General features: G+C 38.4%; 1 protein-coding gene across 4 annotated transcripts in view; it reads right to left on the bottom strand.

Annotated features, from left to right (window-relative positions):
• TBC1D5 (TBC1 domain family member 5) overlaps positions 1–22,704 on the bottom strand; it is a 481,832-nt gene that overhangs the window by 165,284 nt on the left and 293,844 nt on the right. For all 4 annotated transcript variants that reach the window (XM_080675845.1, XM_080675847.1, XM_080675846.1 and 1 more), the window contains 4 exons: positions 18,251–18,353; positions 8,690–8,778; positions 7,081–7,131; positions 6,918–6,987 (listed from right to left, as the gene is read on the bottom strand). In XM_080675845.1, the coding sequence (XP_080531971.1) occupies positions 6,918–6,987; positions 7,081–7,131; positions 8,690–8,778; positions 18,251–18,353 (313 nt within the window). The remainder of the gene's footprint in view (positions 1–6,917; positions 6,988–7,080; positions 7,132–8,689; positions 8,779–18,250; positions 18,354–22,704) is intronic.

The following is a 22,704-nucleotide window of genomic DNA, read 5'->3' on the forward strand; positions in this document are numbered from 1 at the left end:
GACGTTACGCATTACAAGATAACTGGCTAGAGGTAGTGGTGGCCACTAGTCTATTTGTCCATGGGCAGTTTATCTAATCAGCCATGATTAATAACACTCTAATGAAAACATATTTCTTGTGGCATAAAACTGGAATATGAAAAACAGCAAATGAAAACTTTTAATTTGAGCTCTCAAAACTATAAAAACGTCAGAAAATAAAGGAAACTAAAACTAGAAAATAAGATGTTTTTTAACTGTCCTTTATCAATTTAAATAGCTAAGTAGACTAAAATATAGTCTAAAAACTCTCCAGACTAAAATATAGCTGATTTAAAAAAACACACAAGACAATTTATATGGACCAACTATATCTTCTCCCATGTTCCACAGTAAGAAAGATATAACTTCTTGTAATGCTTTCATGAAAACTTCAACTACCCCCTCAAATCTGATATTGTCCTTGATTTTACCCCTCTCTAAAATGGGATTTATGGCAGCACTCATGATTATTTGACTATCATTCATCCTCAGTCTACTGCTGTAGCTCAAATTTATGTTTCTGCTTCACAAATGTTGCTTTTTCACATAGTTCTGGTCGTAGTTTTATTCTCTACTTACACACAATTCCCTGGATAATCTCAGTCATCCACAGAGTTTCAACCAAAACCCTTTCCAAAGATTTTCTAACCTGTATTCATAACCTAGAACTCTCGAGTGTTTCCCCATACATTCAAATCTTGGCAAGAAATCTTGGATTGCTAAAAGGGTGTCTTATTCAGTAGGCCCACAACTAAGTTTATCATCTTCTTCTTTTTTTTTTTTTTAATATATTTTATTGATTTTTTACAGAGAGGAAGGGAGAGGGATAGAGAGTTAGAAACATTGATGAGAGAGAAACATCGATCAGCTGCCTCCTGCACACCCCCTACTGGGGACGTGCCCGCAACCAAGGTACATGCCCTTGACCGGAATCGAACCTGGGACCTTTCAGTCCGCAGGCTGATGCTCTATCCACTGAGCCAAACCGGTTTTGGCTAAGTTTATCATCTTCTGCTCAAACACACGTTTATCTTTTCTCCATGCATACCTCAACCCATCCTCCAATAAGAACACCCACTTTTCCAATTTTAGTTCCTCAGAACCACTCGGGATTCTTATATGTCTCCTCTTCCTCAGCTATACTGTTATAACCTGATTTGGAGCCCTAATTATTTTTCTCCTCCTAACTGGTCCCACTGTCCCTAATTTAGTCTGCTTTCAAATCCATCTTCCAAAATGCCTGTGATCTATCTGAAGTAGGCAAATTGCCCTCCTTAAACATTTTAATAGCTCCCCATCATTTTTACTCAAGAAGAAAAAAACCACCAAATTATTTAGCCTGATTTCTAAGGCCTTTCATTCATTAGTGAGGCTACAGAATTCTCATTTCTACAGATCCTGGGGATGACATTCTTTTACCTGAATATCCCCTCCCCAGTGTTTCCACAGAAGAGCTCCCAAGCATATTTAAAAATGAGGATCAAGTCTTATTTCATTATCGTCTTCTCTACTACCACAGTCTCCTTTACTACTTCTTTTCCTCCTAAACTGTGAGATCTCTAAGATTAACATCATCTTTTCATCACTGAACCAGATTCAAGGGCACAAAAATAAGGTAAAAGCTCTTGCCCTTGTAGTTGGGAGGGGAGGACTACAGAAAATATAACTGAGAATTCTACATGAGAGCATGACTAATCAGGCTGGTAGAAACCACAGAGGAGAGGAGGAGCATGTGTTAGTACAAAGAAACATTTCCTGGAAGGGGTTCCATCTGTCTTTCCAGGATAATTTCTGGTCTTAAAATGTGTCCTGTCCGACTGGTGTGGCTAAGCTAGTTGAGCACCGTCACATGTACCAGGAGGTGATTATTCCAGGTCAGGGCACATGCCCGGGTTGCAGGCCTAATCTCCAGTAGGGGGCATGCAGGAGGCAGCCGATCAATGTATCTCCCTCATGGATGTTCCTCTCTCTCTCTCTCTCTCTCTCTCTCTCTCTCTCTCTCTCTCTCTCTCTCTCTCCCCCTTCCTCTCTCTGAAATCAATAAAAACATATTTTTTAAAAAAATAAATGCATCCTTTGTACTTCCTGCATGTCTGCCTTAGTGTCTTTAGGTCTGAAGGATGTAAATCTGTATCAATTTTTATAATTCAATTGGTTTTTATTCATTTATTTAAACAGGAGAAGAGGAAATCTCTATATTGTGGTCATTTATCATAAAAATAATACATCTAAGACACCTTTTTCTGATTTTGTAATATCTAATATTAAAATAAATATTTTAATTGTTAAATTTTTTTTAATTAAAGAAGATTTAATTTAAAAATTTAATTCTTGTTAAATTTTTTCCTACTGGTATTAAATTGAAATAAGTGTTTGGGTTTTTTTGAATGGGTGTTAATTGTAAGATACTATTCACATTCAAAAGGCAGTGTTTATTCTGAAGCCAAATTTTCTTTAAAAACAAGCCATTTAACATTTTATGTATTTTGGTCATGCAGTTTTCCTTTCCTGAAGAACCCTGTGCAGCTGAATTCCATACAGTGTGGGTGGAGGCACTGACCTCACACAGGGTTGCTAACAATTCCATGGAAGACAGATCACTGTATCTAGTCTTCTTCTGAGGGTTCTGAACACACATACAACCACAGATATACAATCACTGGCGTTGGAGAGAAGTGATCCTAAATTAAGCTATTTAAAAATATTTAACTTAATGAAATCATATAATCAATTTCTAGTTTGAATAGAATGAGTTATCATTAAATCAACAGCATATGTAGTCCATTTTTCAAATGCTTAGTATAAGGCTTATATAAACTACTAGGGGCCCAGTGCACGAATTCGTGCACCTTGAAAGGAACTGTGGGCCGTGAGGCTACGGTGGGCACAAGGGTGGGTCTCAGCTTATCCTCCACATCCCACCACAGCCCCTCCCGCCGTTGCCCCCATTCCCCTCTCTGCCGGCAGCCCTGCACCCAACACTTCCACGCGCTGACGGCACTGGCATCGCTCGCACCCGCTGACAGCGTGGAGCGATTGGGGCCGGCGCCAGTAGCAGGTGTGAGCAGGGCTGGTGCCATCAGCTGGTGCAAGCGGCGGTTGCCAGCCCCAATCGCCCCTCAGGAGCAGGAGGAGGTGGAGAAGTCCTTAGGGTTGATCGGGGCCGGCAGCTGCTGCTCGCACCTGCTGATAGTGCCGAGTGATTGGGACTGGGTATGAGCAGCAGCTCCAGTGCCAGCAGCAGGTGCAAGAGGCAGCTATCAGCCCTAATCACCCCTCAGGAGCAGGGAGAGGTGGAGAAGCCCTGAGGGGCGATTGCAGTAACCACCAGAGGTTCGCCTGGATGATAGCGACCGGTGCCCCACCTTGGTCTGGTGCCCCCGCTCACCTGCTCCACCATCCCACCATGGCCAATGCCCACCATGTTTTGTGCACAGCTCCGGTGGTCAGTGCTCATCATAGCGACTGCTTGTTCAGTTGTTTGGTTGTTCCCCGCATGGTCTATTTGCACATTAGGGTTTTATATAGATAGATAGATAGCTTGAAAGATTTCCCCTGTGCTCAGAATACTTATAACAAAATCTCTTACATTTAAGAAACTCAAAAGTAATATTCCAGATCACTAAGCGCTAAACAGTGAAATCAAAAGAGAAGCTAGAGTTATTATAAAATACTTCCTTATCATCAGGATTTCTTAAAATAAATAATGCTATTTGCATTTAACAAATATGATCAAATGGGACAGCCACAACTACCAATAAAACTAGAAAATTTTTCTAACCATTTATTAAGCAGTCAATGTGTTCTGCAGAGCAGAGCCAGTCCACAAACTGCAACGAGATAATGATTTTATGCCTTTATGTAAACCAATGCACTGATTTTTTCATCAAGCAAGTCTAAGGAAAAACATGTCTGCTGAAATAAGCAGCAAATGATATAACTGAATTGTCAAAGGAAATAGAACAGTGGTTCTCAACCTTTCTAATGCCGCGACCCTTTAATACAGTTCCTCATGTTGTGGTGACCCGCAACCATAAAATTATTTTCGTTGCTACTTCATAACTGTAATTTTGCTACTGTTATGAATCGTAATAAAAATATCTGTGTTTTCCGATGGTCTTAGGCTCTACAGCAGCGGTTCTCAACCTGTGGGTCGCGACCGCTAGCAGGGTCGCCTAAGACCATCGGAAAACACAGATATTTATATTACAATTCATAACAGTAGCAAAATTACAGTTATGAAGTAGCAACGTAAATAATTTTATGGTTGGGGGTCACCACAACATGAGGAACTGTATTAAAGGGTCACGGCATTAGAAAGGTTGAGAACCACTGAACTAGAAGAACTGAATATGGGAGTGGTATATTAACTTCTTTGTAAAAAGATGAGAGAATCAGAAAACAATTAAAAGGGATTCATTAGAAATGCTTTTAAGGAATATTTTACTCAATGACATATGAAAGTAATTAATATAAATATTCAGAGGTCACAGCATCTATATGTTCACTGATAAAATGAATGCCTTTCTTTGCATTATCTTAGTCATTTTCATGAACTTGACTCAGTGATATCAACATAAGTACGTAAAACTAAGAAAAATGGTAACTCACATGTTTATCACTCAGTTTCTTAGATATAGTGAATAAGTTATAAAATACAAAATGACCACTGTATAAAATAATCATGATGCCTGAATTAAATGTATTCAAATATTCTCTGCTCAGAATTCTGATGCTCACATAAGTCTACAAGTCCATCAAATCACTTGCCAAGAATATAAAGTTATTGTTCCACAACATGTGTAGTTCATTACATACAGTGACAGCAAGTTTCTGCTCTAATCACCCTTACAGAAGGTAACAAGTTCTGCTGAAGGGAGACTTTATCACCAAGGCTAGGGGTTGGCAAATTTTTCCTGTAAAGAGCCAGACAGTAAATATTTCAGGCTTGACAGGTCATACAGTCTGTGCTGCAACCATTCAACTCTGCTGTTGTAACGTGCAAGCAGCCACAGACAACAAGTAAACAGACAGGCATGGCTGTATCCCAATAAAACTTCTTTATGGGCATGGAAATTGAATTCCATATTACTTTCATCTGACACAAATTATTATTCTTCTTTTCATATTTTTTCAGCCATTTAATAATGTAAAAGCCATTTTAAGTCACAAGCTGTACAAAAACAGATGGCAGGCCAAACTGGCTTGCAGGCAGTAGTTTGCCTTGACCTAGACCAAAGGCATAAAAAGCATTAGTTATCCATTTCATTTTTTAAGAGATGGAATGAAGTGACTGACTAATACATGGTTTCTAACCAGAATGCAATCAATTATACCAATATAAAATAAATTAATCATATAAAACATAATGTGCCCCAAACTCTTGATATACCTTGCCAGAATAATTTGCAACATTTCCAATATTGTATAATAAAAATGAAAATACCATAATGATCTCTAGGTTAGCATATATGTTTGTTTACAGTAATAGATAATTCAGAAATTTCATGCCTAGAGACAGGCCAAAAGAACAAAAAACAGATGTTCACACAAAAGTTTGTACACAATGTTCATAGCAAGCAAAAAGTGAAACAAAACCAAATGTCCATCAACAGATTTATGGTTAAACAAAATGTGGTATATCCACACAATGAAATATTATTCAGCCATTAAAAGGAATGAAGTACTGATGCATGGTACACCATGAATGAACACTGAGAACATTATGCTAAAGGAAAGGAGTCAGTCATAAAAGGCCACATATTGTATAATTCTACTTATATGAAATGTCCAGAAGAGGCAAGTACAAATACAAAGTAGATTAGTAACAGCAGAGGCTCTGGGAAGAGGGAATGAGGAGTAATTGCTATTGGGTATAGGATTTCCTCTTGAGGTGAGGAAAATGTATTGAAATTAGATGTGAGGATATTTGCACAATCTTGTGAATATACTAAAACTCACTGATGTACACTTTAAAAAGGTGAATGTTACAGTATATTAATTATATCATAATAAAACTCATAATTTAAAAATAAGGATATGAGAAAGTAAGAAAAAATGGTTTGATGCTAAATGTGTAAATTCCATAGTGATTCATTAGTAAAAGTAAAACAGCCTATTTGTTACAAAGTTTATCAATGTACTTTAGTTAATAATATGTCTATCAACTCACTAGGATAGCAACAGATCAGGTAGATAAATGCACTTTATTAAAAGTTTATAATAATTTTAAATAGGTTACATTGCATGAATATCATACACACGTATAAGAAGTTTCCATTTATTTACACAAACATTTTTTTAAATATATTTTATTGATATTTCACAGAGAGGAAGGGAGAGGGATAGAGAGCCAGAAACATCGATGAGAGAGAAACATCGATCAGCTGCCTCCCGCACACCTCCCACTGAGGATGTGCCCGCAACCAAGGTACATGCCCCTGACCGGAATCAAACCCGGGACCCTTCAGTCCGCAGGCCGACGCTCTATCCACCGAGCCAAACCGGTTTCGGCTACACAAACATTTTTATATTACCTTTGTAAATATCTGCCAATATTATTAGAGATACGGTTTAAATCCCAGTTCAATCTTATTCCACAGGTATTTTCATATTTTCTTTTTTATAGTAATAACTAGAGGCCCGATGCATGAATTCGTGCATGGGTGGGGTCCAGCTGACCCACCCCGATTGGGCTGGGCCAGCTGGGGGGAGGGGCTGCAGGCAGTTGGCCACCAGCCCCACCCCCTGGTCGAACTCTTGGTCAAACTCCCGGTCAAAGGGACAATAATTTGCATATTAGCCTTTTATTATATAGGATAATGGCTTTTATTCTCTCTTACTGAAATTATTTGTTCCTTCAAACATACTGAAAAGATCTGTACTATATGATTTACCTTTTGACTATCATGCTCGAAAGTAGAAAACCAAGGTTCAGCAGTTTCCATAAGTTGTGAGAACATCGCACTAAAATGTAGAAAAATAATATACTGTTGTTAAACCTTCACTAAAGTAAATATGGTATAAAAAATAAAAATATCAGAAAGTATCTGTACTTACTAGGCATCATGTTCCAGATACTCAGGATTCAACAGCGTTTTCATTTCCTCACTTAAAAAAGTAATACATGCAAATCAAAATGTGTCATTTTGTAACAGAAGGTGATTCAGAGGTTACCTTACTCTATACTTAACAAGCCAACTTACATATAATGTGCAAATTAAAAAATTATTCTTTTTTAATAAAAAAGAGCAATTCCATTAACAAATGAAATCGTTCCTTTCTCTAAATATAAAAAACAAATTAGCTGCTTTACCTGTACCACAATGAGATAACTATTTAATTATTCCAAATAACAAATACAAATGTGACAACATATTCACTGAATGTGCCTGATCTAGAATACATTGATTACTCCAAAATCTATTACTTATTTCTAAAATAATACCCAAAAATATATTGTTACTCATCAAATATATCATATCAAAACATTAACTTATTTTCTTTTAATGACTTCCATTTTTACTACATTTCAACATAAATTAATCAGTGAGAGCACCTCTTCCAAATCTATTTTAGTGTTGCTTTTACATTTTAGTGGATTGAAATAGCTAAAGCATGTTCAACTCATTTAAAAGCCATTTTTTCAATCATCTATACTTTCCTATTACGTATATTCCACCTACATGTTTTAAACAAGGTAAAACTGCCGTGAAAACAGGATCTCATACTAACTTCATCCTTATCATTCTTTAAAATAACTAAACAAAGGTAATTAAGACATGGTTACTACAGTCAGATCCTGTAAACTCAGTATAATTAAAAAAAACTCAAAAGGAACTAGACAATACTAGTGTGTAATATAGTAAACAAAAGTTAATTTAACAAAGGTCCTAGTCTATGTTCAGCAAAATGGATGGCTACATTTGATTAATAAAGATAATGTGTGTTTTCTTTCTCTTTCCCGCATATAACTGGACTAGTCTGTGGAATATCCCTAACAAAGTTTTATAATCTTTTGCTCTCTATTTCTAAAATGCTTCCGGGCTGCCTCTCCAGCTCATCAGTTAGGGTATCTTAAGTTAGAAAATAAATTCTCACTACTAGCTTACGTTAAATACAATTACTGAAGTTATTTGCTAGAAAGACTAAGTTTAATGTATCTCAAAAACTAGACTAGAAGTTTCCATAATAAAAAAGCATAAAAATGAAAAGCTACAAGATGAGACTTATATTTCATTTTAGATTTCAGTACCTTTCTCTTATGAACTGAACCGAGTCAAACTTGGAGAAAGTATCTCACAGACAAGGTTCCTACACAGCTTGTAGTAAAAGAATGGGGCATTAGAAGATAGTATATATGAATACAATCAATCTAGCACTTGGCCATTACAACAAAAATTTCTTCTTCTTGATCCATTAATTATGTCTTTCTTTGGTATACATTTAAGATTTGCAAAGATATTTATGTTTCCAAATTTGCCCATAGCTGAACCGAGATTACAACTATTAACTATGTCAATACAACTAAGTGGAATTAACAATCAGCCACATGAAACACAACCAAATGTTTATAATTTACACAAGTACCTTCAAGTTAAAAGGTTTTGAGGCAAGAAAAGATTACAGCAGGGCTTGAAAAACAGATGGAGCTCATATAAAAACTTGCCTTGGTTGAGCAGACTCGCTGGCATGAAGAAAAGCTTGGTGGTCACAGTGGAGGATAAAGACTATAGGCGCTAAGAGCTCATGCATGCCCTGAAACATAAGAGCAAGAGAAATGAAAGGGTGGGATGTTTATAGTCCACGAGTGGACAGAGTAAGCCCAGATAAATGCTTTTTCAACTAGTCCCTGCTACCAACATTTCCATAATAGAAAAGCATAAAAATGAAAAGCTACAAGATGAGACTTTTATTTCATTTTAGTTTTGGTTCCAATTCAACCACAGCATGGTATTCTGCTTTAAAACATGGAGAGCAGTTCTCTTTTAAATGACACAACAAACAATAAATTGGCATGGTAGACAACCTTGCACCTGTCAGTTGCTTCAAGATCTGTACTCATAAATATGAATTTCATTTATGCAAATTATAATCATGAGCTACAGTGTAAAGATCTGCAGTAAGAAGGGCAACTAAGAACTGTAGACCGAAGGAAATTACACCCAATGTTTTCATTATATAATGGCTTAAAATTAGGATGTCTGTAGATTTGGGAAGAGCTGAAGTCAGCTAGCTGGAAATGTTGGATAATAAAAGAAAGAACCTTTAGCTGGTATAATAGAAAACAAAGTTTTTAAATTATGATTTTCAAATTGTTTAATCTGAAGAGTACCTAAATTTTTTCCTCTCTAATTTCAACTATAAGGTTACTTATAAACTTATTTAGTGATTTTACCAATATGATTTTTGTTCCTTATATTGGTGTTCACCTGTGAATTATATGAAAAGATATATTTGCTACTTAGTTGTCTTTAAAAAGTATTATAAAATCCATTATTGTGGGGAAATAAGGTATTCCAAATTAGTGACCTGCTTTGCTAATTGAGATGTTTTTTCCTCTTAAGCATTAAAAAACACACATATTTTAGCAAGTTGAAAATAGATTGTGCACTTTTATGCCTCTGAAAGTGAGTAAATTACCATTTCCCTTTTGCTTAATAACTATGGGTTATCTTTTATAAAGACAAAAAACTACCTTTACAGGAAACAAGAATAAAATATACAAGCAGAGAGAAGAAACAGTTTTTGCTGGTGAAATCAGAGATGACTTCCTATGACAGGATAGTCACACAGCCTTCTGCACAATCTAGTAGTACTGTATTATTCTTAGGAACTTAGTGGTTATCACAAAATAATATGAAAGTAAACTCTAAGAAGAACTTGATGATATTCTTACAAAATAATTTATGTTCCATTGACAACTTACCTGTTATTGAGGACAAATTACCATAAGCAATCTTTTTTTAGGTAACCATATCCTTACTAAACAAATCTTGAAAAGATTATCTTTTAGAACAGGGGTAGGGAACCCTTTATCTGCTAAGGGCCATTTGGATATTTATAACATCATTTGCTGGCCATATGAAATTATCAACTTAAAAATTAGCCTGCTCTATTTGGTCAAACATTTAACTCACCCTTAATGCCTTGGCAGGACCAGACCAAATGATTTCACGAGCCTTGTATGGCCTAAAGGTGAGAGGTACCCACCCCTTGCTTTAGAAGAACATGGTAGAGACTCAGAAAGAATAGAGTTGTGTTGCTAATTATGCTTTAAAATCATCATTAGGGCTTTCTTCTCCTGGAGAAATCTCATTATTCCAAAAACTAAGAACCATTATTTTAATTATCAAAGCAATAGCTACTTACTGTAGAAAACCATCCTATATAATAATCCTATATAATAAAGAGCTAATATGTAAATTGTTGTCACACCGACACACTGTAATGACCGATCAGCAGGGACCTGAGGCTGCGTGGAGTCTGGCCGGGGCAGAGGACCTAGGCCATGCCCCCCGCCCGGTGGGGCTTGACAGGGGACCTGAGGCTGCGCCCCTCACTCGGCGCTGGGCCAGGGGACCTGAGGCTGCGTCCCCCCACTGGGCTAGGGGACCTGAAGCTGTGCCCCCTGCCTGTCGGGGCTTGATGGGGGTGGGACTGGCTGGGTCTGGGTCTCGTGTGATTTCAAGGCACGTGTGGGTGGGTGGGGACTTGACTCTGGGTCCTGTGGTGCGCCCCAGAATCTGACAGGAGGGAGATTTTCATATACATTTTACATATAATTAAATTATACATATAATTTTCTTTCATCTCTGACACTTCTATTACAAAGAAAGGGCAAATAACAATATTAAAACATTTCCTCTAATTAATTCCCTTTTAATGTGCACAAATTTCGTGCACTGGGCCACTAGTGTGAAAGAAAAAACAAAAAAGAAAAGGAAGAGGAATGGATGAAGGAAAGGAAGGAAAGAAAAGAGGAACAGAAGGAGGGAGGAAGGAAGGAAAGAAAGAAGGACAAAAAAACAAAAGAAATAAAAAACTATGATACTAGTAGATATCCTTGTGGTAATTTTTGTTTGCTTGTTTGTTTGTTTTGCCTATTTCTGATGGTTTCCTCAGGATAAAGTATCTGGAAGCAGAATTTCTATGTAAATGATGAAAGATATTGTTAAAGTCTCTGATCTATACTATTAAGCTACTCTTCAAAAAGAATTCCCTTGCTTATGAGCATAGATATCACCATCTCACAAATCCTCACTTATATTTGTAGTGGGTTTTTTTTTTTTAAATCATGTCTGTGTCTATGAGGTTTTTGTTTGTCTTTCTTGTTTGTTCATTTGTTGCTTTCAGTTTTATAGCCTACATATGAGTGAAATTATATGGTTCTTGACTTTTTCTGTCTGACTTAATTCCAGAGGGATGGGATCGAGGGTAGTAAAGGGTAAAGAATGCCAAACATATGGAGATGGAAGATTTGACTTTGGGTGGTGGGCACACAATGCAATATACCAATGACATGCCATAGAAACCTATATAATCTTGTTAACCAATGTCACCCCATCAAATTTAATAAAAAATAATTAACAAAATCCTATCAAATTTTATCAATGGTTGTTATATAGTTTTAGTTTTCTTTTTTTTAAAAAAATTAATTATTTATCTATCTAGTATTTAATTTTGCCCTGAAGATTAAATGTGTATTTTTCTCTCAAAATGAGTTAAACTAATTAAAAGGATTAAAGAGAATAAAACGGGGCAGAGGGAACTAATTGTGCTTAGCAGATATCTTGCAGAAAGCTTGCAGTGCAGCCTTGAGCACAGCATAGCCTACCACTGGACATCTGGCGCCGGGAGGAGCCAAGGACAGGACATGCCAGTCAAGCTCTGTACATCAGCAGAACTGCTTGCAGCCAGCAGACGCTAATAAAAACCTGCCTTTCCCTTCAGTCACAGCTGATTCCTTTTTCGGACTCAGCCCACCTGCAGCCATATGCTTGAAATAAAAGTTCTTTTGATACATTATGGCCTCATGTCATAGGTGCGCAACCCCAGCCACCCTACCAACCTTTCACTAATTTATTAAGTGAGCACTGTTTATTGAATAACACCTCTTCTCCCAAGAGTTTTGAAATGTCATCTTTACAATAAATTGAATATTTAGCTCTTATTTTTTTCCGGGCTTTTACTAGAATTCTATTGGTTTGAATATCCTATCTAATAAAGAAGGAATATGCTAATTGACCATCACGCCCTCATAAAGATGGCAGCACCCACAGCCAATAAAGAGGGAATATGCTAATTGACTGTCACGCTCTCAAAGATGGCGGTGCCCACAGCCACAAGATGGCAGCGCCCAGTCTCCTCAGCCCCACCGAGGCACATCTGCCTCTGGAGTCCCCCAGTCCTCTCAGCCCCCCCAGGCATTCAGGGCCAGCCCAAGGCCCAGGCAAGCCTCGGAGGCCGGCTGCCCAGCCACCCAGGGCCGGCCCTAGGGACGACCAAATGACTGAACAAGCAGGCTGTGTGGGGTGACCAGGCCAGCAGGGAGGTTAGTGAGGGACGACTGAACGACTGAACAGCAGACTGCATGGGGTGACCAGGCCGGCGGGGGGACTGTGAGGGGCAACCAGGCTAGCGGGGGGGGGGGGGGCAGTTGGGGGCCATCAGGCCAGCAGGGGGGGCTGTTGGGAGCAACCAGGCCGGCAGGGGGGGCAGTTGGAGGTGACCAGGCTGGCAGGGGGACAGTGGGGGGTGATCAGGCCAGCAGGGGGGACAGTTACGGGCAACCAGGCTGGCAGAGGGGGGTAGTTGGGGGCGACCTGGCCAGCAGCGGGGGCAGTTGGAGGTGACCAGGCCGGCAGGGGGACAGTGGGGGGTGATCAGGCCAGCAGGGGGACAGTTACGGGCAACCAGGCTGGCAGAGGGGGGTAGTTGGGGGCGACCTGGCCGGCAGAGGGGGGTAGTTGGGGGCGACCTGGCCGGCAGCGGGGGCAGTTAGGGGCAACCAGGCTGGCAGGGGGGATGCAGTTAGGGGCGATCAGGTCAGCACGCAGAGGCAGTGAGGTGCGATCAGGCTGGCGGCGGGGGCAGGGGCAGTTATGGGCAACCAGGCAGGTGAGCAATTAGGAGCCAGCGGTCCAGGATTGTGAGAGGTTTAGAACGGCAGTCGTACATCCCCCAAGAGGTCCCAGATTGGAGAGGGTGCAGGCTGGGCATAGGGGAAGCCCCCCCCTCACCCCCGGCCATGAATTTCATGCACCAGGCCTCTAGTTCTTAATAAGAACTTTAGTGTACACACACATACACACAAAATAAATGCTATCTCAGAGGAGATGGTAAGTCTTCTCCATTTTGCTTCTTGGGCTGTTTATTAGGGTCCGGAGAGCAAAGTAAAAGGTGTGCTTGAAAAAAAAAAATCAAATAAATATATTTTTTTTAATTTTAAAAATAATTTTACTATTGTAGAGAAAACCTGAACATTATTCTGTTCTTCCATACTATCTATCCTTTTTTTCTCAAAATTATCTTGCCTATTCTAAATTTTTTCATCCACAGGAACTTCAATACATAAATTATAAACAAAATACTGCAATTTTTATTGGCATTGCATTAAAATGAACTTGAAGAAAATTGATATTTTTAGAATACCAGATTTTCCAACTCAAAAATTTGTAGAACTTCATAGTTTTTACTGGGTTTGTTACTAAGTTTTTATTGTTGTTAGTAGTGGTAGTGATTCTAAATGGGTCTTTGCCCCTCAATATATCTTTTAACTAATTATGGCTAATTTAATAAGAAAGATTTATTGTTTAAATGCATCTCTCACCTTCTTTAAATGTTCTCTTCCCTCTAGTTTCTGTGATACTACTCTCTCCACATTCTCTATTTGTTCAGGCATCATTTGTCTTCATTTATTTCAAAAATTATTTATTAACTACCTATGATGTGTTGAAAACACAAAGTGAATAAAGTAGGCAAGCTCCTAACCATTATGAAGCTTGCAGTCTAGAGAACAAGACACACACACACACACACACACACACACACACACACAAACACACACACACACACACACACACACACAAACCCAGCTCCTATTATAGGCTCAGCACATAAAAAGCACTCACTACACAGTGACTGAATAAATGAAATATCTACCCTCAACATAGCAACAAATTGGTAAAATTTGGCCTACAATATAAAAAATGTTAAAGAATAACACTAAATCATATTTCAGTATTTCACATTAATAGATAGAGTGCTCTTTATACAATAAAAATTAATAACACTGAAGACAACTTTTTACCAATTCATTGTTACATTCCAACTGAACTATGGATATTTTCTTAAATAGACTTGGAAGAGACTGTTGGCTTTACTCTCAATTCTAGACTAGTAAAACCCGGAAAATAATTGCAAGTGGCAAGTATACAGACATCTCTAAAGGAAAAGAGAATTATCTAGACAGAATCATCATAAATTCAATATGCTGTAAATTTGACAAAACATAATACAAAATAATGTAGTGTCAGTATACTTCTTGGTTCCCAAAATGTGTATTTTGCTGCCATCGATACTGTCAGCATTTCTGCTTGCTTCAAGCCTTTATCCCTGCTGGATTGTTAGCAGTCACTGCACTCCGAACTCATGCCATTGGAAAATAAAGGTAACGAAGTTTTCTTCATCAACAGCCTGTAGGCTCACAAAATTGAACCTGTTCTTTTATCTGCCTGTGTTCATTTAGCCCACCAAGCAGTCTTTATTAAAGTTGAGGCATCAGGCAGTCAAAGTTCATTAATACCATTTATATAATCTCTGCAGTTTCAATTAACTCAGCAAGACATTCTACTACATGATAACAGTCTCATTAATTCAATAAAACCCCATAACTATTAACAATATGGTCGATGTTAAACGGGGTGTCACCTAGTACAAAATAATAGCTTTAACAGCTTGTGATAAAACTCAAGGTTTTTTCTTAAATTTGATCTGGCTAAATGTTCAATCCTTCTACAGAAGGTTTTTTTCTGTGTAAAAAATCTATGAGATTTTAAACATGTACAGGGAGTAATTAAGTCTTATTAACTGATACCCAGGAGTAAGCTAATACCTTCTAATTCAATAATTGATAGACTTTGTCTAAATTATCAAGAATCTGATCTTCCTTATTCCTCTTTAGTCTTCCTTAAAAATGCAGAGGGCTACATACATCACAAATGATTGCGTGTGCAGTTATTATGTTTTTGTTCTTTGTCAGTGGAAATTGTTTCCATTATTTTAAGACTTCTTCAATCTAGATTTTTCTTTCTCTAAAGGAAAAAGGAAAACAAATCTGTATTTTAGGATAATTTTATTCTGATTTGATTTGCTATCAAATCTTTTACTGTGAAGTATTTCCAAGTATTCGAAAGAGGAGAGGAAAGGACACAATGAGGGGATAGGCTTCATTATAAAAGCCAACACAATGAGAAGAGGAGAATGGGAAAACAGAAATAAACCTGGGTCACTGATGAAGAGCCTGAGCTATGGAACTAATGCTGCAAAACCATTCTGCCCCCAGACTTCTTGCAAAGTATGATTCTAACATCCTTAGAGTTTAAGTCATTTTGAATGGGATTTTCTTTTATTTGCTTCCAAAAAATGCTATACTGATAGAGATTTAATTTCTCCCAGTCTTCCTTTTTGGTGTTTGTTTGTTTGTTTTTAGTGTTGTAACTTTGCATATAACTTCCAGATATCTTGCTTGGGAAAGCCTTTCCTACACAGATTGTAAAAATATTCTCCTAATTTTTTTTCTGGTATACTTGTCTAATTCTTATTTTTACATTTATATCTTTACTCATCTGGAATTTGTTCTCCAATAAAAGTATAATTTAATCTTTTTTCTAGATGGAAAGCCAAATATAGAAAGTCAATAAAAATGTCCTATATTATCATATTACGATTGCATACATAACTAGACCCATCTTAGTTTGTTCCGGTGATCTACTCCCGATTTCCACACTACCGTCACAGCGGTTTGATCACAGAATATTTATAGAAATTTTCATATCTCCCTTTGCCACTCTTCTTTTCCCCTAAATTCTCTGGCAACTCCGATATATTTAATAATAATAATCCTATATAATAAAAGGCTAATATGCAAACCAACCAAACAGTGGAATGACTGATTGCTATAACACGCACTGACCACCAGGGGGCAGACACTCAATGCAGGAGCTGCCCCCTGGTGGTCAGTGTGCTCCCACAGGGGGAGCTCCACTCAGCCTGAAGCTGGGCTCACGGCTGGCAAGCGCAGCGGTGGTGGCAGGAGCCTCTCCCACCTCTGTGGCAGCACTAAGGATTTCCAACTGATGGCTTGGGCCCGCTCCCTATGGGGTCCCGGACTGCGAGAGGGCACAGGGCGGGCTGAGGGACCCCCACCCCGCTGAGTGCACAAATTTTATGCACCAGGCCTCTAGTAATATTAATAACACCACAACTACCAACATGAACACTTAGTAAGAACTAGATGTTTTTAACTCTACAAAGTTAATGCTATTATTGCCCTCCTCTAATAGATAAAGAAACTAAGGATTAGAAAAGTTAAGTAAGTAAATTGCCTATGCAGCTAGTAACTGGTGGAGCTGAGATTCAAATAAAGGGATATGCACCTAGACAAGTGCTCTTAATTAGCTAAGCTACATTATGTACATTGAAATTAGTGTAAAGCATTTTGGCGCTAAATTTAAAATAAATGTGTCCAGTTCTTAAAAAATTACATCTCTCACTTATATAATCACTGTAATAATACTATATTTATATATCAATCTGGTAAGAAGTTATATTTTATTTAATGTCTTCTCATCTAAAAACATGTATCACTTCTTTGTTTATTCAAGTCTGGCTTTATATACTTCAATATATTTATAGTTTTCTTCATATAGCTTTTGTGCCTATATTAAATTTATTTCTAGGGTATTTTATAGTTTGGTTGGCATTGTGAATGGGATGGATATTTTTTTTTTCCATTTCCCATTCTAAACTTGATTTATATAATGTAATTGTATTTCAAAGAATTACCATGTAATTAATATAAAGACATATTACTAATATTAAAACTAAGATAAAATTAGTTCCTTTGGGTATTCTATGCACTTAATAACAAATGTATTATTTAGGACAAGTGTAATATGACTTGGTTTATTATCTTTAAACTGATCAAGTTTTCTTCAAATTAAATACATTGCTTTTACCATATGAATATTTTGTTATATTACACTGAAATTAGGTGGTTGTCAATTGGACATGTCATAATTTTTGATTGTTAGAGAATTTATTAATTCAGTTTGAATTCCCTCTTGATGTACATTTTGAGAAAGATATAAAAATACTCAACTTGATGTATTCTTTTTTAAATTTTCACCCGAGAATATGTTTTTATTGATATTAGAGAGAGAGGAAGGGCAAGAGAGAGAAAGAGAGAGAGAGAAACATCAATGTGAGAGGGAAACATCCATCAGTTGCCTCCCGTATGTGCTCCAACCTAGGTATGTGCCCTGACCAGGAATGGAACTGCAACATTCTGATGTACAGGGCAATGCTTCAACCAACTGAGCCACCTGACCAGGGCTCAACTTGATGTTATTTTTACTGGATCACGATAAGTTCAAGAGAAACCTAGATATTTCCTTATATATTAAGTAAATAATTTACATTTCAATAAAAACAATCCAACAATTTTCTTTACTTTAGTAATGAGAATGAATCAAGTATCAGGATCAGAAAGAATATTATATAAATTTCAAAAAATTTAAAGGAACTTTCTGAAGTTATATTACTGGTAAGTTTTAAAGAGTAAAAGGATACTTTATTTTTTACACAGCATGTCGCATATTTATAAATGCTGTACATAGAAACAATATTTATACATACAACTCTGAAAAGTTTTATTACTAGATTGGCTTCAAAGATGTTGTTTATAAACAAACTCCCAAAAGTTGAAAGAAAAGATTGAATGCCTTATAGAAGACAATTTGGTGAAATGTCTTATAATAAGGAAGAAGCATATGTGCCTCAATGAGCTTACTTTTCTCACCGTGCAGCTGACAAGCAGCCCTTTGATTGCTGTACTATTATGATACAACTTTGGATACAATAAAGGCTACATTATTGCTCTATAATTTGTCAAGCTGTATAGGAAATTTTGAGTCAATGGATGCCACCTGTACGATATTTTCATTACCTGTTTATAAAGCAACTGCTCGTTTTCTCTAGCATAACAGAAAAGAACATCTGTAAGAATTTTTCTCACATTTTCTTGTCGGAAAAACTGCATTTCAGGAAACCTGGAAAAAAGAAAACACAGAATTGAAATGACTAGCACAATTCTAAGAATTACCCTCAAACTCTCATCTCTGAGAGGTGCAAGGGCTGCTTCGGGTTTTAGTGCAAGTCTGTATTTGCCATGCAGCTTACGGCATTGATGGGACTTACATGTTCAGGGAAAAAGGATGAGAAAAGGGAAATTATTATATCACAGAGAGAAGCAATACCCTTCAACATCTAAATATTTCAAATGTTTTCCATATGCTTAATGTCACCACATGGTGAATACAACAATTTTTAGGCAAAATGAATTATAATCTATGTATTTATGGTGGGGGAGTGCTCTGTTTTAGTCCATTTGGTTTATAGGACTAGAGTGTGACATTATTACCAAGTTTTTGAAAAAATTATCTTTTTGATGCAAATATCACTTAAATTATTTTACATGACCACATTGCTAATTTTATCTAATTAAAATGTAGACTTCAAATGGAACAAGTTAGTCAGCATTGCTTAAATGGTCTGGATCAAAATGTCTACCAGGTTCTTTGAGGTCATGTAAAATAGAAAAGGGCAGACTATGAGCTTGAAAGGAACTTAAATAGTTGTTTATAAGACAAAATATACAATCACAATAAGCTATAGATCAAATATATAGCAATACAATGCACAATGAATATATAATGGAAGCGGGGGTGTCGTTTAGAAGTAAACAGTCTAATGGATTCAATCACAAAAGGTTTGAACAAGAATTTTTAGAACAGGAGGAACATGCAACATCAATGGAAAAGGTAACCAAATCAGAAAAAAAGATATGAAGGCAGAAAAGGCTCAGAGTATTCCAGGTGTACAGCTCAGTATGGTAATTAGTCATCAAAGAAAAGTACACAAAGTATTGCCAGTTGGGAACAGGAAAACAGGATAGAAAGAAATGTGGGGCAGGTCTGGAAAGAGCTTTGAATGCTTGAATTTACAATTGAGGAAGTGCAACAGAGTGACTCTATATTTTTTTGAATAGGGAAATGACAAAGAAAATAGTATTGAGTAACTCTAAGTGGGAATAAGCTTTAATAAGATTTACAGGAAAGAGAAAAGCGCATCATAATGAAGTGACACGGGAAAATCACAAAACTGAAAGGAAAAGCCTGTGTTCAAATTCATGTTGCACAATTGCTAGCTGTGTGATCTTGTAAGTGACTGCCTCCTCTGTGAAGTAGGGACATTAACACTGACCTTGGGATCAAGATGAGATATGTGAAAGCACCAAGAACAGTGCCCCGCAAGCAGTAGGTGTTCAGAAACAGAGGTCTTTACTATCTGAGTACTGGTGCTGTGGGTGATGCAGATGAATGTGGCTAAGTCACAGCCGTGGGCAAACTACGGCCCGCGGGCCGGATCCGGCTGTTCTATCTGGTTCTCTTGCTCTCCCCTCTGCTCCTTTACTTTGAATTTATATTAGTTCACACAAACACTCCATCCATGCTTTTGTTCCGGCCCTCCGGTCCAGTTTAAGAACCCATTGTGGCCCTCGAGTCAAAAAGTTTGCCCACCCCTGGGCTAAGAGAATGTGTGAGAGACTGGAGAGGAAGGTACCGCAAGCACGGCGGCACAGGACATGGAAACAGAAAAATACCCAGTGAGCCTTTTTAAGAGCATTAATGGTTGTTTGACTTCAGATTAGAATGGCTCACTGCCTGTTTTTGGAGACTTCAGCTGTTTTATGCTTCTTTCTAATCCTCTTTTGGAGTTATCACTTTCCTTATGTCTAGGCTGGGTTCCTGAGTGAACTATGCTAGTGATTCATGAAGCATCTCTTTTCTGATCCTAATTTTTATAATAAATTAAAGCCTATTTTATCTTCATCTGTTCATTTGACTTTTGCTTGAAACTCCTTTTGATGTGCATCCATCCCAAGAAACAGGTATCTGATCTTTTCTCTAGCAGCAAGGAGGCCTCCATTTTGGGGGCTAGTAATGAACAACACATAGATCTGAGCAAGATTACTTCACATCTCTGCATAAAACTTAATGTCATGCCTCCAGACATCCCTACGCAGGATGGGAGTTCAACTGGGACAAGTGACGAAAGCTGATAAAGAAGGGAAAACTAACCTGAACTTAGATTCAGAGAAGAATATGTATCACAGAAGTCAAAGAAGTTCCAGAAAGATGTTAAATGCACCCACGTAGGAAAGAAACACAAAAACTTTTAATATGGTTTATATGGGACAAAAGAAAGTTGCTAAAGCCCTTAGAAAGTCAAATATCCCAAAATAATCAGGAAAGGTAAGTAATTAATAAAATAAACTGTCAAGAAATTTCTTGGAAAAACTTAGTCACTAAGTTAAAACTAGAATAATCCTTCTGAGAGGCTCCATGCCCCATGATTAAGATCATGTGGCTAAATGATTTTGTGTGTCCTTTCCTTTACTATTCTTTGCAAATTATCTACGTACACTGTCAAAACTAAATCCTGTGTAGCTGCTACAATCTGAATGAATTATGGGGAAAAGTGCTAAAAACTACAACATTTACTTTGTAACAAACACCTATGAGTTATATAGTAAGAGTTTAATATCTAATTGCTAAAAATGTAAATTACAAACCAATTCTTAGTTTCATTTAAATGCCTACTATCCACTTGCAAGATTAAAAACCAGAGATCTACAAGAATTAAATTGCAGGTAGGTAATTTAAATTACCCACTTTTAGCAAATACCCAATAAACTAAAAATGTGTATTAGTCAGACATAGCATCCCTATGCAATAACACACCATCTACAATTCTACTCAACAATGCTAAAGTGTCCATTTATGAAGTTTCATGACACCCTCTTTATTTAGAAAAGCATGATTGTTCTCTAAATCCTGATGAAGAATCCATAGCATCAAATAAGTAAGGTAGAAAGATATAGAAAAGTTCTAAAAAAAATTTAAAAGTTTCTAGTATTTCAGAATTTGGAAAAAGAACTTACATTCAGACAAGTTTTAAACCTCAAAGAGTCTCTGAAGATAATCCAGCTAAACTCAGAAGTTAACAATTAAGTGCACTAAAGCAGAGAGATTAATACCTGCCCCAATGAATCTGGGTAGATAACAGGGTAGCAGTACTTCCCAACTGCTTCACTAATCCTATCTCATAAAAGAGTAATATGCAAATTAACCATCACTCCATTACACCCACAAGCCACACCCATCAGCCAATCAGGAGCAAGTATGCAAATTAACCCCAACCAAGATGGCTGCGGCCACGGAGCGAGCAGCAGGCTTGGGTTTCCCTGGCAATGGAGGAAGCCAAGCTTTCCGCACACCCTGGCCAGCCCAGGCCTCCACTCAAGGCTACAAAGTTTCAATTATAGAAGATAAATAAATCCCAACAAAAATGGCGGCAGCCACTGAGCGAGCAGGAGGCTTGGCTCTGCTCAAGGCTAAAGTTTCAATTGTAGAAGATAAATAAACCCCAGATACCAGGGCCTCCGCTTGGGTTGCCGGGGGGTGTGGCCAGCCTGCAAACCACCACAGGCCCCTCACCCAGGCCGCCCCATGCCCCAAGGGAACCCCCACCCTGATCCGGGACACCCTTCAGGGCAAACAAGCCGGCCCCCACCCGTGCACCAGGCCTCTATCCTATCTAATAAAAGAGTAATATGCAAATTGAATGTCACTCCAAAACACAAGATGGCTGCCCCCATGTGGTCAAAGATCCTGCCCCCATGTGGACACAAGATGGCCACCACAACATGGCCAGCAGGGGAGGGCCTTTGGGAGGGACCAGGCCTACAAGGGAGGGCAGTTGGGGGTGATCAAGCCTGCAGGGGAGGGCAATTAGGGGTGACTAGGCCGGCAGAGGAGGGCAGTTGGGGGTGACTGGGCCTGCAGGGAAAGGCAGTTGGGGGAGACCAGGCCTTCAGGGGAGGGCAGTTAGGGGCAAACAGGCTGGCAGGGGAGCAGTTAGGGGTGATCAGGCTGGCAGGCAGAAGTGGATAGGTGCAATCAGGAAGGCAGGCACGTGAGAAGTTGGGAGCCAGCAGTCCTGGATTGTGAGAAGGATGTCCTACCAGGATCGGGCCTAAATGGGCAGTCGGACATCCCTCGAGGGGTCCCAGATTGGAGAGGGTGCAGGCTGGGCTGAGGGACATCCCCCCCCACCCCCCGTGCACGAATTTCGTGCACCGGGCCTCTAGTCCTATCTAATAAGAGTAATATGCAAATTTACTGTCACTCCAACACACAAGATGGCTGCCCCCATGTGGTCAAAGATGGCTGTCCCCATGAGGACACAAGATGGCTGCCACAAGATGGCTGGCAGGGGAGGGCAGTTGTGGGTGATCAGGCCAGCAGGGAAGGGCAGTTGGGGGTCCAGGCCTGCAGG

This window comes from Plecotus auritus (assembly GCF_963455305.1).
Source record: "Plecotus auritus genome assembly, chromosome: 6".
Lineage (NCBI taxonomy): Eukaryota > Metazoa > Chordata > Mammalia > Chiroptera > Vespertilionidae > Plecotus > Plecotus auritus.